The 16,621-nt window shown below is 31.2% G+C and overlaps 2 protein-coding genes across 9 annotated transcripts in view; one reads left to right on the top strand and one right to left on the bottom strand.

Annotated features, from left to right (window-relative positions):
* Positions 1 to 817: 817 nt before the first annotated feature.
* LOC105459234 lies at positions 818 to 10,082 on the top strand. The gene is made up of 6 exons (XM_011705099.1): positions 818 to 2,631; positions 2,777 to 2,860; positions 6,760 to 7,842; positions 7,953 to 8,021; positions 8,096 to 8,185; positions 8,257 to 10,082. The coding sequence occupies exons 1-6, from the start codon at positions 1,510 to 1,512 to the stop codon at positions 8,368 to 8,370; spliced, it is 2,562 nt and encodes an 853-aa protein (XP_011703401.1). The 5' UTR covers positions 818 to 1,509; the 3' UTR covers positions 8,371 to 10,082.
* Positions 10,083 to 10,795: 713 nt separating this feature from the next.
* Positions 10,796 to 16,621, bottom strand: part of LOC105459217 (sodium bicarbonate cotransporter 3) — a 54,989-nt gene continuing 49,163 nt past the window's right edge. For 6 of the 8 annotated variants that reach the window (XM_011705061.1, XM_011705063.1, XM_011705060.1 and 3 more), the window contains 3 exons: positions 15,240 to 15,421; positions 13,945 to 14,068; positions 10,796 to 12,418 (listed from right to left, as the gene is read on the bottom strand). In XM_011705061.1, the coding sequence (XP_011703363.1) occupies positions 12,341 to 12,418; positions 13,945 to 14,068; positions 15,240 to 15,421 (384 nt within the window). In that variant the 3' untranslated portion in view covers positions 10,796 to 12,340. Of the gene's footprint in view, positions 12,419 to 13,823; positions 14,069 to 15,239; positions 15,422 to 16,621 lie in introns of all 8 variants that reach the window. The other 2 variants (XM_011705059.1, XR_975650.1) reach the window with 2 other exon arrangements.

Here is a 16,621-nt window from a genome sequence, read left to right on the forward strand (position 1 = left end):
AGTATTTGAGCTACCACTAATTCGTGAAAACAGACTAATTAACGCGCCATGTATTAATTCTATTTAACGATTCATGGCAATGTTACGCTTTTTGTACAACAAATAAAATTAGCTTTCCTGTCGTTGGGTTTTCTAGTTCTCAGGATGCTAAATTATCATCACCTCGCCAAGGTTGTAAGTACGTTTCTATACGAGAGTTCCAACAAATGAGCACCAAATTTCATAAGTCATAACACATATTATGTATACCATTGATACGAAATATTTGATATAATAAACTAAATGCCAAATATTTTATATACTCAATGCATTACAAAGTTAATTAATTATTAATAATTAGCATTTGATATATCATGCGGTTATCCATTATTTTAATTATTCTTACATATTACTCGATCCTTATTTGTGTATATATATTCAATTTAAAATTAATTGGCAAATTATATCTAGATAAACGAATACTTTAAAACGCAATAGAGAATTTATTAAAATATTTGTAAAGAATTAATAATGATCCGTAAATGTAGTTAATTAATTATTTATAATTGTATTTATAATTCTCTTCTATCATTCTTGTTTAGTAAAAAAGAATCGTGCAGAAAACCGCTAAATGGTTATCATCATAATACTGTTACAAAAATTTCATAAATTATACGAAATATTAAATCGGATAACTTCATGATACTAAAAAAAGAAAAAAATCTTGTTAAAGCGAAAGAAATTAAATATTTAATGCTAAAACATTTTTACATATTTTACATATTTTTACATAAGTAAAAATTTATATATATAGTACTAATTAGTGACGATTATATAATGTTATCATTGGTGTAGACTATGTAATTATGCGGAACTTATTTTGAATTGTGTTCGTTAATTAGTGCTATAATTTAACATTACAGTTGAAGAAACTGCAAAGAATATATTCTTATCGTATCCGTGTATATCATGTGCAATCGACTGTTTTTATCGTGGGATCCGCGTCGGCTGATATAGAGCTGTGCTAGCTAAATATCGACTTTGTTTTTAATCACACGTTTGTGACATTCACGAATTTAATATTTAATAATGTTTTGCATACATACTTGCAAGAAAGATAATGTTTTGCGTACTTGCTGCGTATGCTCAGTGCAACTTTGTGAGAATAAAGAGCAACGTAGATTCGAGTATAAGTGCATTCAGTAGACTTGCAAGTGGTCATACATTCATATTTATCGTAAGTAATTTGGATTCAGAGCAACTAGAAAAATAGATATTGATAAAACAAAACGGGCACCATTTAAAATTATCAATTTATGAATAATGCACGTGCAAACGTTTTAGTAAATAAAACTTACAGAATAAATTTAAAAACAATCTCTACACACAAATATCTTGCACAAGAAAACATATCTAAGAAGATCGAAATAAAATACAGAAAGTGCAAATCATAAAACAAGGTATGTGAATATGCATAAATTGACGAGACGTAATGAAGAAGAGAGATAGACATTAACTTTAAATTAAATTATGGAAGAAGATAGTCGTTGCAAGAATGTTTCCGATTTGGTTGAGAATTTAATGAATGCCAATAAAATCTCGAATTTCTTAGGAAACACAAATAAAGAAAACGCCGTTGATGAAAAAAATAGTAAACAGAAAGTGATCAAAATAAAATCAAATTCGCCACATCAGGATTTATTCTGGATGCTTCGAATGTCGATAATCTTTTTCAAGCTCATCGGTCTCGCCACATTTGCCCACTGTATCGTGACGCAAAAAAAGAGAACGTTATACACATTTCAATACTCTGGATTTGGAATCGTCTACAATATCGTGCTGAGTAGTTTAATAATCGCCTCGAATTACGTGTCGATACCGTTCACAATCGATATGGAGTATGAGAACAAGACGAACTTGACCGTATACATCGAGGTTGTGCAAACTGTACTTGGTAGCCTGGTGATCTGCGCAATTTTGTTTAACTACTGCATCGACCAAAAGTCCTTGGTGCGGATCGCCGATCGACTGATGAACGTCGAGGACGAGATGGATCGTCTGTACGATCTGTATCGTCCGCTGCGACGACAGCGTATCTTCTTCACTATGATAAGCGCATGTGTCTTGAAGGTTTTCCTGCTGATCCTTCTCCTTGCCACCGAGATCCTAGCCTTTCACACGAGCCCGATCTCCTGGCTGACGGACATTATACCGACATTTCACGTGGGTTGGTTATTCATGCAGTACTTTCTGTTGGTCACGATCATCCAGGCGGATTTCGCCGATGTGAACCAGGCGATACGGAGCCTCACCAGGGTCAGCACGCCTGATCTACGGCCGCAGTCTCTCTACCAAACGCGTCGCGTCGTAGTCAGCAATTCCACCGTTCATCAGCTGCTGCAACTGCGGGATATGCATTGCCACCTCTGCGAGATCTCCGAGAATGTATCGGATTTTTATTCCTTACCAGTACTGTTCGGCATCACTTTTTTCTTTTTGGCACTCATATATAACAGTTATTATCTTCTCTCGTCTTTATTGATCGACGGTATTTTAAAGTACGAGACTCTCAGTAACACTATTGTCTGGTTAATATTTCTATTTTATCCCATTTTTCTCCTCGCCAACAGAATTACCAAGACTTTAAACGAGGTAGGATATATAATCGACATACCATATTAAGCTCGATTTTATATCGCAGTTTGATTGGATTGTTTTAATCAAGAAACGGATTATTTTTAACAGTATAGATAAAACAAATATTTTACAAAGTGTTTCAATTACAATCTTATTGTAGATGGAAAAAACGGGCAATATAGTGCACGATCTTTTAAGATGCGCAATCGGCAAAGAGACAAAGCAAGAGGTAAGAAACAAATTCAGATGAAACTTTATCAGTGACTCATCGAAACGACATTTATCACAGATCTGTTGCAGTTCAAGAAATTTTCGCTTGAATTGTTACATCGCAAGATAGAGTTTACAGCTAACGGGTACTTTCCTCTCGATAACAAGTTTTTTCGATCGGTGAGAATATTTAAAAAAATGTTATACGGGCAATTTAATTGAAATTAAATTTCCTTAATTAGTAATTTTAATTATCAGCTGATTGGTACGGCGATGACATATTTGGTGATACTTATGCAATTTCATATGGGAAGCTCAAATGGGAACAGACGCTGTTCGTCAAAACTGCATTATAACCGTACAGGGGAAGATATAAAAGCAGAATAATAAATTAAAGATAAGAATTGATATATAATAATATGTAAAATATGTAACTTTTTAAAATTGGGATCTCTCTCTTTCTCTCTTCTCTAATTAAATGGTAACACGCAGAATTGCAACTCTGAATCATCCTATTAAATTAAGTTTTTAATATATACGATTAGTTCTGATTTGCAGAACTAAACAACAAACATGTAAATATATATTGTACACATTGTTAATTTATTTAATATATATCATATTTATTAAAGCTAAATGTCGTTTGTTACGGATCACAATGATGAAATTTCAGTACAGATTTCTAACGTAAATTTTCTTCTTTAATGCTATCATATTCGTCATTACTCATTTTTCTTACAAAAACATCTTAATAATTAATTTTTTTCATTCCAAGTCAAATCACAAGTTTCTTGTTATGCCTTTGAAATGTTTCAGGTAAGCCTTATCAAGTAGCGAATTAATAAAAAATTATTAATTTGCATAAGTACAACACAAAATTTGCTTTTCAATGCAGCCCAGTTATAATAAAGGCTCATATTTTACGATATATTTTAGAGTGGTAAATAGTAATGAATCTTTCACTTTTAATTGCACATTATTTATTCAAAATAATATAGTATGGTTAAGAGATGTAATGACAGACATCGGCTATTTTCTTTGTCAAAACTCAAAAATTTCCGAGACATTTCCGTCATCCCTATATACTCGCCTATATTCTCAATCACAATCAATTATAACTCGGCGAGTATATAACACTAGCACTTATAAATTCACTGTGATACATGTGAAACAGTAAAATTATGATCTTCGAAGCTCATTTGAAGAGAGAATATGCTTCTATCTCTCTCTCTCTTTTTCTAGAGTAAGAGAGAAAAAAATTATGCTTTTCAAACAAAACGCAGACTCATTTTTCAAACCTGCCTGCTGAAACACTGCAACGTAAAAAAATATAATACTCAGAGAAAAAAAGAAAGCACCGCTTTCTTTCTCTCTCTTTTTCTAGAGTAAAAGAGAGAGAAAGAAAACGATGCTTTCTTTTTTTCTCTGAGTATTATATTTTTTTACGTTGCAGTGTTTCAGCAGGCAGGTTTGAAAAATGAGTCTGCGTTTTGTTTGAAGAGCATAATTTTTTGTAATAAAAATATACAAAAGTATACAGAGTATACATAAGTAATAAACAAATTATAATTTAATTGAAATCAACGATAGAATAATATAATTAAATAAGTGTTAAATAAAACGTTTTATATAACACTTTTTAAATTTTATTACTATTAAATGCAACATGGATTATTATTATGCGACATTGTCAATTCTCAAATAGAATATTTTGTAAAAAAAGATTCAGTAAGAATTTGTTGATAAAGAATTGTGCGTATGCGATACTAAAATTGTAAAATAATGTTATTACATTAAAAAGTAATATTAAAATTTATTCTACTTAAAATTTGAAGAAGCGAAATTATAATATGGAGTTTTATTTTTATTTTATTTAACTTTATTTTCTTCAAAGATACATAATTCTACACTAATTAATATTTGTTAAGCAGTTTAACAACATATTTAACAACAAACAAAATAATTATAAAATTATTAAATAATTTTGAACAATAAAGAAACGCGAATATCTAACGCTATCGATATGAAAAACTTGACGACATATTTTATACATATATTAATAATTAGATACGAATGTCAGCTTTATATTATATCCCTTTTTATGAATGATTAAGGCTGCATTTCACTTAATACTCGCAACACTTGCAAACATTATTTGTCCTTGTTTAATATTTGATAAGCATCAAGGATGAAATTATTTCAAAAGCGTTGCGAGCGTTAAGTGGAACACAGTCTAAAAACGGAGACTTTCAGATGTTTCAGACTGAAACATTCAGTGATTTATCTGTTATTATGAAAATATTTGTAATTGTGTTAATAACTTTGTTCTGGTATGAGAAATTTAGAATTGGTACGTAGAACATTCTAAAGCTAAATTATTTTTCTAGAAACATTGTCATTACCGGGAAGGTCTGATACAAATGTTTGATTTGCAATGTGTATAGAACTTGCACATTAAGCAGATACCATAGAATAGATAATCCACTAGTATATAATCTAAGCTTGAGTGTACTTTGCTTTACCATGTTATTTGAAAGTTTTGATGGATTGTGTCTAGATGGATGAAGGCAAAATTGTTCTACAGTCATATAATTAAAATATGAATCTCTAGAAAATTTTCATATAAATCACGAATATAAATGGGGAAAGAATATGTGATGTAACAGAATAAAAAACCAGTTAGTTTTAAATTAAATTGCGCAGAAATGTTCCCTGTTTGAAGTGTTAATTTTCACGAATGTCTATATATAAGACATCGATTTCTTTTAAATGCTTACGTAGATTAACAATGCAGACTTCTAAGTCTTTATACGGATATGACTTTAGGTCTTTAAATTGTGAGATGATGTGAAGTTCACCTTGATAGTAAAAGAAATATTTCATGTAGCACCGAAATATTATGCATAAAAAATGTACGATTTTATTATTTTAATGGAACTGACTAACGCTGAATGTAGATGAATGGGTAAGTATATGGGTATGTATGGTATGGTACTCGTATGTAGATATATGGGTTTAAGCAATATAGATTTACAATAATATAGGTTTAGATTATGCTAAAATTTTTACATAATCCATAAGAACTTATACTAAATGACAATTACATATAACATTGCAATTAAGCGGAACTATTATTTTGGGTCATGTTCCTTAATTGCGATAATCTAACTAATGTTATACTTGAAGAAACGAAGAACGTATACGAAGAATACGTATTCCGTATTCTTATCGTGTTGATATATCATGTCATATATATATAGGCAATAAATATTCCAGTGGATGTCACTTATAATAATATGTAACTCATGCGCCGGCAATCGGCTATTTTCATCGCGGGATCCGTGTCGGCTGATATAGAACTGAAATATCGACTTTACGTTCTTTTATCACACGTTTATGACTTTTACAAATTTAATATTTAATAATGTTTTGCATACATGATGCTCGCGAGAGAGGCATTTGCGGAAACGTCGGTGCTCATTGTCAGTGCTACTTCGTAAGAATAAAGCGCAACGTAGATTCGAGTACACGTGAATTTATCAAAATCGAAATTGGTCGTATATGACGTTCAAAAGATCGGGATTAATTTGGATTCAGAGCAACTGGAAAGATAGATATCGATAAAACAAGACGCGCACCTCTTAAATTATCAATTTATGAAAGATGCACGCGTGATACGTTTGATAAATAAGACTTAAAGTATGTAATTAAAAACATATTTATAAAGATTTTTATATAAATGTCTTGTCAAAGAAAACATTTTATCAAGACTTAATTAAAATATAAAAAATACAAAAGATATAAATCATGAAATAAGCACGTGAATATTATACATAAATTAACGTGACATAATGAAAAAGAGAAGTAAATATTAACTTTAAATTAAATTATGGAAGAAGATAATTGTGGCAAAAATGCCTTTGATTCGTTGAGAATTCAATCTTCATGGATGCCAATAAAATTTCCAATTTCTTGAGAAATCTAAATAAAAAAAATGTCACTGCGGAAAAAAATAGTAAACAGAAAATGACCAAAATAAAATCAGGATCGCATCAAAGTTCTTTATGGTTGTTTAAAATCTTGATAATGTTTTTCAAGTTCATCGGTCTCGCCACCTTCGCCTATCGTATCGACACGCAAAAAAAGAGAACGTCATACACATTTCAATACTCCGAATTTGGAATCGTCTGCAATGTCGTGCTGAGTATCTTAATGATTGCCTCGAACTGTCTGTCGATACCATTCAAGATAAACGTGGAATATGAGAACAAGTCGAACCTGACCGTAATTATCGAGGTTGTGCAAACTGTACTTGGTAGCCTGGTGATTTGCGTAATTTTATTTAGATACTGTATCGATCAAAAATCCTTGGTGCGGATCGCCAATCGATTAATGGATGTCGAACATGAAATAGATCGTCTGTATCATTTGTATCCTCCGCTACGACGGCAGCGTATCTTTTGCACTATGATCAGCGTCTGCGTCTTGAAGATTTTTCTGCTGATTTTTCTCCTAATCAGCGAGGTTTTCGCCTTCAACACGGGCCCGGTCTCCTGGCTGGGAGACGTTCTGCCGACGTTTCACGTGGGCTGGCTATTGATACAGTACAACCTATTGATTACCGTCATCCAGGCGAATTTCGCCGATGTAAATCGGGCGATACACAACCTTATCAGGGTCAACACGCCTGATCTACGGCCGCAGTGTCTCTATCAAACACGTCGCGTTGTAATCAGCAATTCTACCGTTCATCAGCTGCTGCAACTGCGAGATATGCACTGTCACCTCTGCGAAATCTCCGAGAATGTATCGGATTTTTATTCCTTACCAGTACTGTTTGGCATGACTTTTCTCTTTCTGACACTCATATATAACGGTTACTATCTTTTCTCACCTCTATTGATGACCGATAATATCTTAGAATACGAGACTTTCAGTAATACTATCATCTGGTTACTATTTCTGATGTATCCCATTTCTCTTCTCACCAACAGAATTACCAAGATTTTAATTGAGGTATGATAATCGAGATAGTAAGCTCGAATTGTTTTAATCGATACTTTTACTAAATATAATAAAACATCAAATATATTTTATGAAAAATTCCAATTATAAATTTATTATAGATAAGGAAAACAGGGAATGTGGTGAACAATCTTTTAAGTTGTGCGATTGGTAAAGAGACAAAGTCAGAGGTAAGAAATACAGATAAAATTTTTTTAGGGATTTGGTACTCATCGTAACGACATTTATCATAGATCTGTTGCAGCTTAAGCAATTTTCGCTTCAATTGCTACATCAGAAGATACAGTTCACAGCTAACGGATACTTTGCGCTTGATAACAGTTTTCTTCATTCGGTGAGAATATCTACATAGCATGTGAGCAGTTTATAAATTAAATTTCTTTAATTAATAATTTTGTTTATCAGCTGGTCGGCACGGTGGTAACATATTTGGTAATACTTGTGCAATTTCAAATGGGAAATTCGTTTTCAACGAGATCATATTATAACTGTACAAGAGAAGATTCAAAAGGAGAATAATAAATTGAAGATAAGAGTAGACATAATTATACGTATTTCGAAGTTGCTAAAATTTGGATTTAAAATTCAATTAAAAATCTAATATAATTCAATGCAAATCCAATTAAAAATTCAATTAAATTCAATGCATTGAATCAAGAGTTGCAGCTCTGTAACTTCCTATTGTAACTTCTCAATATATGATATATACGATTAGTTCTAATTTGAAGAACTAAAAGATAAAAATTTGTGAATTATTTGTATTATATGTTGTACATAAATTAATCTTGTTAATTAATTTGTTTAATATGTATTAATTAAAGTTAAACGACGCTCACTATGGAGCACAAGGAATGAAATTCTAGTACAGATTTCTAAACTTTCTTCTTTAATATCATCCATCGTTCGTCATTTATCTCATAAAAAAATCTTAATGATTAATATTCTTTATTACAAATAATGGAAATATTTCCGGTAAACTTTGTAATCAAATAACAAAATTAAACACTATAATTAATTCGCACAGATACAAAAGATATAAAATTCTCTTTTCATTGCAGTCCATCTGTAATACAGACTCAAATTTTGCGATGTATTTTGTAATGGGAAACAATATAATGAATCTTACAGTTTTAATTGCACATTATTTATTTAAAGTAACACAGCATGATTAAAGATATAATGACAGGCATCAGCTACTTTCCTTGTCAACTCGGAAACTAGTTTCCGAGATGCAGTCTTTCCTACCTAATCACAACCAATTAATACTACATCGGCGAGTATAGCCCATCCACCATCGTGAATTCGCTGCGATACGCGTGAAACTGTAATCTTCGAAGATCACTGGGAGAGATCAGATTCGAGTATCCTCGCGTCTCCTAATTAACACGTCGAAGATCACCGTTGAAACGCACTAGCACACATATCATACACTTTTTTTATTAAATTATTCTCATACTATACATTATTAATGAATTTTATTATTTGCATGTTTATTTTTGCACCTAGAAGATTGCGGCATGCCTTTCGTACTCCATATTTGTCTCATTACGATACGATACTCTTGGGCTTCAAACGTTACGTCATGCCGAGTTGATGTTGCAACCTCCGCTTAATACACATGCACGATTTTAAGTGATTCATATACGCGGAGGCACACTTTCTTTAGGTAAAAATATACTTAAAAGTACGCACAACTATACTTTCCAATGCGATATAAATGTTTCATATTGTTTAACTGTAGGTCTTCCCTTGAGCCATCCTACGAGTTAAATACATACATTGTAAAACGTAATCTCATAGCATTTTTTTTGTTTGCTTTATTAAGACATATTTTCTCAAACTACCTGTTAGTAAAATGGCCATATAAAAAAATATATTGTGAATATTTCTAATTATTTAATTTTTTAGAAATTCCATGAAACATTTGCGCAATAAACGATTAAAGTTCAATAATTAGTTGAATTGAGGAATTAAGCTTTTAGGAATAAAATTCTTTATTATCGATAGATCTATTGCAGATCGTTTGAGAAAAGATATGCCCATTTTCTATTTAGTAAATTCCAAACTGATTCATACAAGTTACTTGTTAACGCAAATATTCGGTCGGAAAGCTTCAAAATTATTAATCTCTGTTATACAAGTTTAATGTAAAAACTGAATTATAATTTAATAAATTATTTTTTACTATAAGGAAAGTTGAAAAAATGATTTTTAATTTAAACAAGAACATATATGTATAAAAATTTTTACTTATACTTAATTCAAATAATTTTAATTAATAATGAATTATTTATATTATCCGACAGAATATCTTCATTATTATTTAGTAAACTTGTAAACAGTTACATGTCGCAGGCTGTACAGATTGGCGGTTATATTCTTCCCTCTTTAATTACGAACAACAACAGACTATCCTTCAAGGGATTGTTTTATCATTCTACACATCGTATGTATATTTTTCTAATACGTAAAATTTGTGTCAAAAATCTTGCGATAAAGAAATTAATTTTATTATAATTAGAATATTTTGATATTGTCACAATTGGGCATGTTTAAATATTAAAAAAGTTATAATTAATAAAGTTTGGAAATTCAACGTCCAAGATCTTGGCTAGACAGGAATTTTAAGAAGTAACAGAAATTCGCTATGTATTAATAATTATTTTTAAGAATTAACTTCTATCTAATATAATAATATATAGAGTATATTGGCAGAAAAACTAATTTTTTTTTTAAGTTTTTTCAATTCCGATTATTTTTATGAAGCGAAAGATTATTTCATGAATGTTCTGAAGAAGATTGTTCTACAGTTTTGCATTAAAAGACCGCTTTTGTAAAAATGGCAAGATAATATAGTATTTTTTGAAACCAGAAAAGTCAATATTATTCTATGTTGATTTGGGGTAAAGAACAAGAAATTTATCTGTACATTTCTTTTTTTTGCTCTTAGCTCACTGATAGTTTCTACCGTTCTTGTCCCCCAAGGTATCGTATTAATATAATATTATTAAAGAGAATGAATAAAAAATATTCAAGCGCAATTTTCTTAATAAATCATATTAGAGTTAGATTTACTTCCTTTTCAATATGCACCATCATTTAGCAACACTTGCTAGCAATATCCCTCGAAGGAAGTATTGATATACGTAATACATATTGCGGGGTTTCTTTGGCATATATACTTTATAATATGATTATAAAGTTACTTGAATCGCGCTACATGCAGTGTACATCATATTATTGCATGATAACACAATACTCTTGCTTATTTTTCTACTATTCCTATGATGATTCCTATGATATAAATCAGAATTTGACATACACGATGAACTTAAAATTACAGCTGTCAATATCCAAATACTCGAATAATTACAATTGCACACGCACTCGGATATTCGTTTCGCGGTATTTAGACACCTGCGATACTATGCTATTATTGTTGTTATTATTCTACCGTTTATTTCATACATATCATCTATAAGAGTGAAAATGATCGGTATTAATTATTCGAATATTTGAATGCGTTGAAGCTTGAGTAATTCGCCAGAAACATTGTAATTTTCCGTGAAAATTTGCATTTTATTTTGCAGTTTCGCATACGTGTTTTATAAATGCCACGTATGTATTTGTTCAGTGTCATATCACGATTTGGAAAAGTGTGCGTTTTCTTTTTTACAAATTTCTAGCGTAAACATATCCTTTTATTGACTCGTAAGTCAATAGATATCGTATCAATCTAGATCGTATCTAAACAAGATGCGTAGCAGAGATCTAAAAGATCACCTAAGATCTAAGAGATCTTTTTAGACTTTTCACCGTATTATATTTGCCGTCGTTACACTCACTAAAACGTAAAAACATGTACCTACTGTACGCTTTTATTACTTCAAAACAATTTCTCGAATTATTTGGAATCTTTTTCTCCCGTTTCTTTTTCTTCGTTTATCGCGCTGTTCACATATCCTTGCAATTCACATGCAATATTAATGAAGTGGGGAATTGATTGTTGCATAAATAACTACTAAAATAGATTGCTTTAACAATATGTAACATTATCGGGGATGAGAGATGAGGTTTCGTAAAATCACAATTGGATTTATTAGATATTATTGGCGAATCTTGTTGAATTGTTTTCTATGTACAAAACACATCGAGACTGTGTGTGGTGGATCTCATTTACAGTTGTATATAAATTGCGGGGTGCTCGCAAAGAGCGACGGGCTTTGTTCGCTAAATATAATACAAATATAATACAATTAAGGGTAATAATTAAATGATAAGAGATATTTGTAGAAGGGTACAAATTTTCTGGGAATTAAGTGGCATGATCGATGACCCTTATGTTCGTTAATGGCAATTAAAAAATGGCAATTTATAAGATAAGAATTGAGATTGCAGAGTAGAAACTCTAGAGACAAAAGTCTTGAAACGATCAAGTAAAGAAACTTGTATATTGTGTTAATATATGTTCGTTTTTGCTGTCTTCTTGTTAAACGGAAGTTTCTGCTGAGGTAGTACCATTTGCTTTTAAAGGACTGATGCTTTCCTTGGATCGTATTAAATCTACCTGAAATGTCGAATTGAAGTACTTATTAATTTTTTTTTAAGTTAGTCCTTAAATCTTCTTTTAGTACGCTTTTCCTAAAAAAGCGAGCAAAACAAAAAATATTGAATCGCATTTATTGATTATAATATCGTGAATTATCTATAAATTTAACAAAACTGACACGATTATAGATGTCATAAAGTTATGAAGACATACATTTAAAATTATTTTTTTATATTATTTTGTTCTACTCTTTTTATTTAATAATAGTAATAGCTTCATGAAAATATATTACATCATAGATATGAAGTAGTATTATATAGGTATTTTATGTACAATATATATGTATATATTACATATAAATGAAGATATACACAAAAGATACATACACTAATAAATACTGTAATAAAGATGCATATTCTATATTTTTCGAAAATCATTTTTTTATTATAAAGCTATCTTGTTCTTTTTTGGATGCAGAATATCTCATAATTTTAATAACAATTTCTTAAATAAATCTACGACAATAAATTTTTGATGTATGCATCTTATTGATATAACGCAAAGATAAATTTCGTAATGCTCATGCAACAGTAAAAAGCGACTATTACTGAAAACAATGAAAGAAAGGAACATGCGATTAGATATTTCCATCTCATTTTACAAAATTTGACATTTTACAATGTTACTTTATAAAATGGGAAAACGTTGTATTAGTCTGTTTCCTCGTAAATTTGTACATTTTGCAAAATTGTATTTTTGTTTAAATCACCTAGCTGATTAATTATCACTTATACAAGAAAAATACATATATATGTAATATATACAATATTTTAAAGAGTTAATCACTTCAAAGAGGGGAAGATATAAGTATTAGAAGGTGAAATACAAGTAGATGAAAGAATCAGACCTATATGTAACGTCTTCTCAGATCGTTTAATTATTTTGTTATTCGCATCAACGATGAACTACGTACGTATCTAATTGTAAGAGCATATATAAGCAAGAGTTGCAAAGTTGAATCTCATAGACGATTACGTTGTTATGAAAAAAAATAAAACATGATTAATCATACATGACAGACAGATTCTCATGACAATAATAAATTTAAGAAATATTTCTTGATTTATATCTTCTCGGATACTTCGCATAATTAAAATTACAATTACGGGTTTTTTTGTATAAATTTACGGTGAAATAAAATCTTGGAATAAAAACTACCATAAAATTTTCTGCTCAATTGTGAATATTTTATGTACACTTAAACGCAGTTAGGTGTTGTCGTATATGCTTACGTAATGAAAACGTAATTCTCGTCGTCTATGAAAATCCATGTTTTCTACAATGAGTCGTCCGCGTCTGAATTTGCTTTTTACGTCGACTCGACGAGGATTGTCATGCCATCCTCGTTTTTAAGTTTACTCACAGCGGCGGTGCATGGGATATGTTGCATGCCGGTTATATTGGTGCTCTTGCTGTGTGTCTTGCCATATGAATTGTCGGTTTTTTGGTGATGGTGATGGTAGTTAGAATTTAGAGTCATTTACATTTGTCACCTTGATCGAGATCCCACCGTCATCCTCGTCCTCTTCGGTCATTGTCGTCAGCCGCGTTGTCTCGTCGGCCAGCAACGAATTGTCTTTCTTCGGATGCTTCTTTTGCTTTCCCACACTGAGTCAGACAATTACAAATTTATAATCAGTTTTGAAAATTAATTGATAACAATTAAAAGTTGATATTCATATTAAGCTTTCCTCTTTTTATTCAAAAACTGTCAATATTGTAATCATCGTCATCATTGTTAAAAAGATTTTAACATTATGATGGAATATGTCTTTTATTTTTTATAGAAAAGTTTGTAATATATTAATTTATTATTAAAGTAATATTTTTTAAATTTTATGTTAGAAAGTCAAATTCTGACAATAAGAACGATATGAGAAGACGTTATATATCTGATTTTTCATCTACTTGCATTTCATCTTTGTATTACTTATTTCTCCTGCTTGAAACTATTGTTAAAATATTGTTTTACTATTGTATATTTTGTAATATTTTAATTTAAAGAGTTAATTATTTCAAACAGGCATGCAGCATATCAGGCATATTGTATGTAATTATTCATGTAAAAATGATCTAACGTCTAGATAATTAAAAAAATACAAATTTGCGCAATATGCATATTTAAAACAGGGAAACAGACTAATATAACGTTTACTCATTTTGTAAAATCACAAATGTGTAATCATGCTTTTATTGCAACTAATCACGTCGATCTTAAATTTATTCTTTTTGAATTGAATTAACTGAGGAACGGTTTGATTACAGTTTAATGATTAGCTATCTGTTTCCAGTCGCCTTGATAACATCTTGATTTTATACGGTCGCAATACCTTGCGTGTACGGAATTTGCGATGAGCTTTAATGAATACACAAGTAAGATTGATCCATCGTGGATGGATCACCTTGAAGAAGCTTTCTCGCAAAAAATTTCTGTATGTACTTTAGAAAAATAAAACATACAATTATATAATAAAATATAAAAGTAATATATAGAAAATAAAAACATAATGTAGTAAAAAAAAAATTATTAAAAATAAAATAAAATATAAATAAGGGGGAGAGAAAGCACAATAATTTTCAAATAATAAAATTAATAGCTATTAAAAATCATTAACAATAACTATATTATTCGGAAATTATTTGAAAATAAATTGTGTTTAATCGATGATTTTAATCATTCTATTTGTATCTTATTCCTTTTATTTATTTGTGTCTTATTTCTTTTATATAATATCTGAAAATATATATATAAAATTGTCCAATGAAATCTAATACCTACTTGATTAATGATTTTGACTGTTTCGTTTTTTCGTTGCCCTCATTGACCTGCTGCCAGATACCAGTTTTGTTCACCTCCTCGCTAATATTGATACTCGCCAAAGGGATCTTCATGATGTTCCCGTTGGCCAAAGAGATCTGAATGTTCCCCGGGGGTCCATATCCCATCGTTTCGTTGTGATCCTGCAGGACGAATGAAACAACAGTTTGAATCTCGACCTTGACGCGCGATGAATTTCTATCAGGCCATGCATAAATTCAAGCGAACTTTGCGTTGCCTTCGAATCGCTGGGAAGCAGGTGTGATACGTTGCTTGCCAGCATATGTATATCAGCCGTTCAATTACACGCGGCAATAAATTACAGATGTATACGAGATAGTAATAACAATCGTTCGGGGGCGGTCACGTAATGCGTTGCATTATGTATAAATTTTGTATAAATTACAAGGGTGTGACTTGGCGTGTGTAGATAATTCTAATAGAGGAATGCACAATGGAAAAAATTAGTGCGGCGAGCTCGTGTTGATGATAGAATTCTATTGGTAGTTTTGTGTTTCTTTTCTTTTCTTGGGGAGAGGAAATATGTAATTTTAATAAATAACGATTCTGTTCACCTTGAGAGTTACGATCAATATTTTGTATTATATCCGCGTGTAAATCAATTGATAATAAACGCTTATATCCTGTGAGGAGGTATGCATTTATGATACCAAATTAATTGGGAATGAATATAAATGTGCGAAAAGGCACATTTTAATTATTTCAACGTATGTCAATGTTCTTATTAATAATTTTGTGATTAAACAGTTAAACAGTCGTGCAGTTATACCAATACGTTCGTTTTGAATCCTCAACTATAAGCTGCAATATATCCTCGCCGCAATGTAATTTGCAGAAAATTCATAACATGCTGTTATTGCAATCAGTTTAGTGGCGCATAATTATTATTGAAACGTGTCTATCGCAATGTGCATCGTCACGTTCGTTCACCGAAGATACGGATAGGATGTTCGTTCCGAATCGTTTTCGTTTTGCGAAAAGAACATGACTGTCGGCTATATGCGGCGAAACTACGGACGTGCACTTCATGGTGACGTACCGATGACAGGCGGAGGATTCGACGACTTTCGGCGTTTTTTTCGTTTGCGATTTCCGTATCGATATCTCCATGTTTGTCCGGCTCGTGTGATTTCTCTTTCAGTCGCTCTCTCTCTTTCTCATTTTCTCTCTCGCTGAATCGTCACTCTCCTCCGTGAGTCATGGTGTGCTTCCGCTCAGTTATTCTGTCTTTAATTGCATTGTTAACAACGAACGCACGCTGTCGGCTGTTACACGGTGCGACGCCGACGCCTCGCTTAATTTACAAAGATTATCGCACGCTC

Source organism: Wasmannia auropunctata, unplaced genomic scaffold (assembly GCF_000956235.1).
Source record: "Wasmannia auropunctata unplaced genomic scaffold, wasmannia.A_1.0 LD334204.1, whole genome shotgun sequence".
In the NCBI taxonomy this organism is placed as follows: Eukaryota; Metazoa; Arthropoda; class Insecta; order Hymenoptera; family Formicidae; genus Wasmannia; species Wasmannia auropunctata.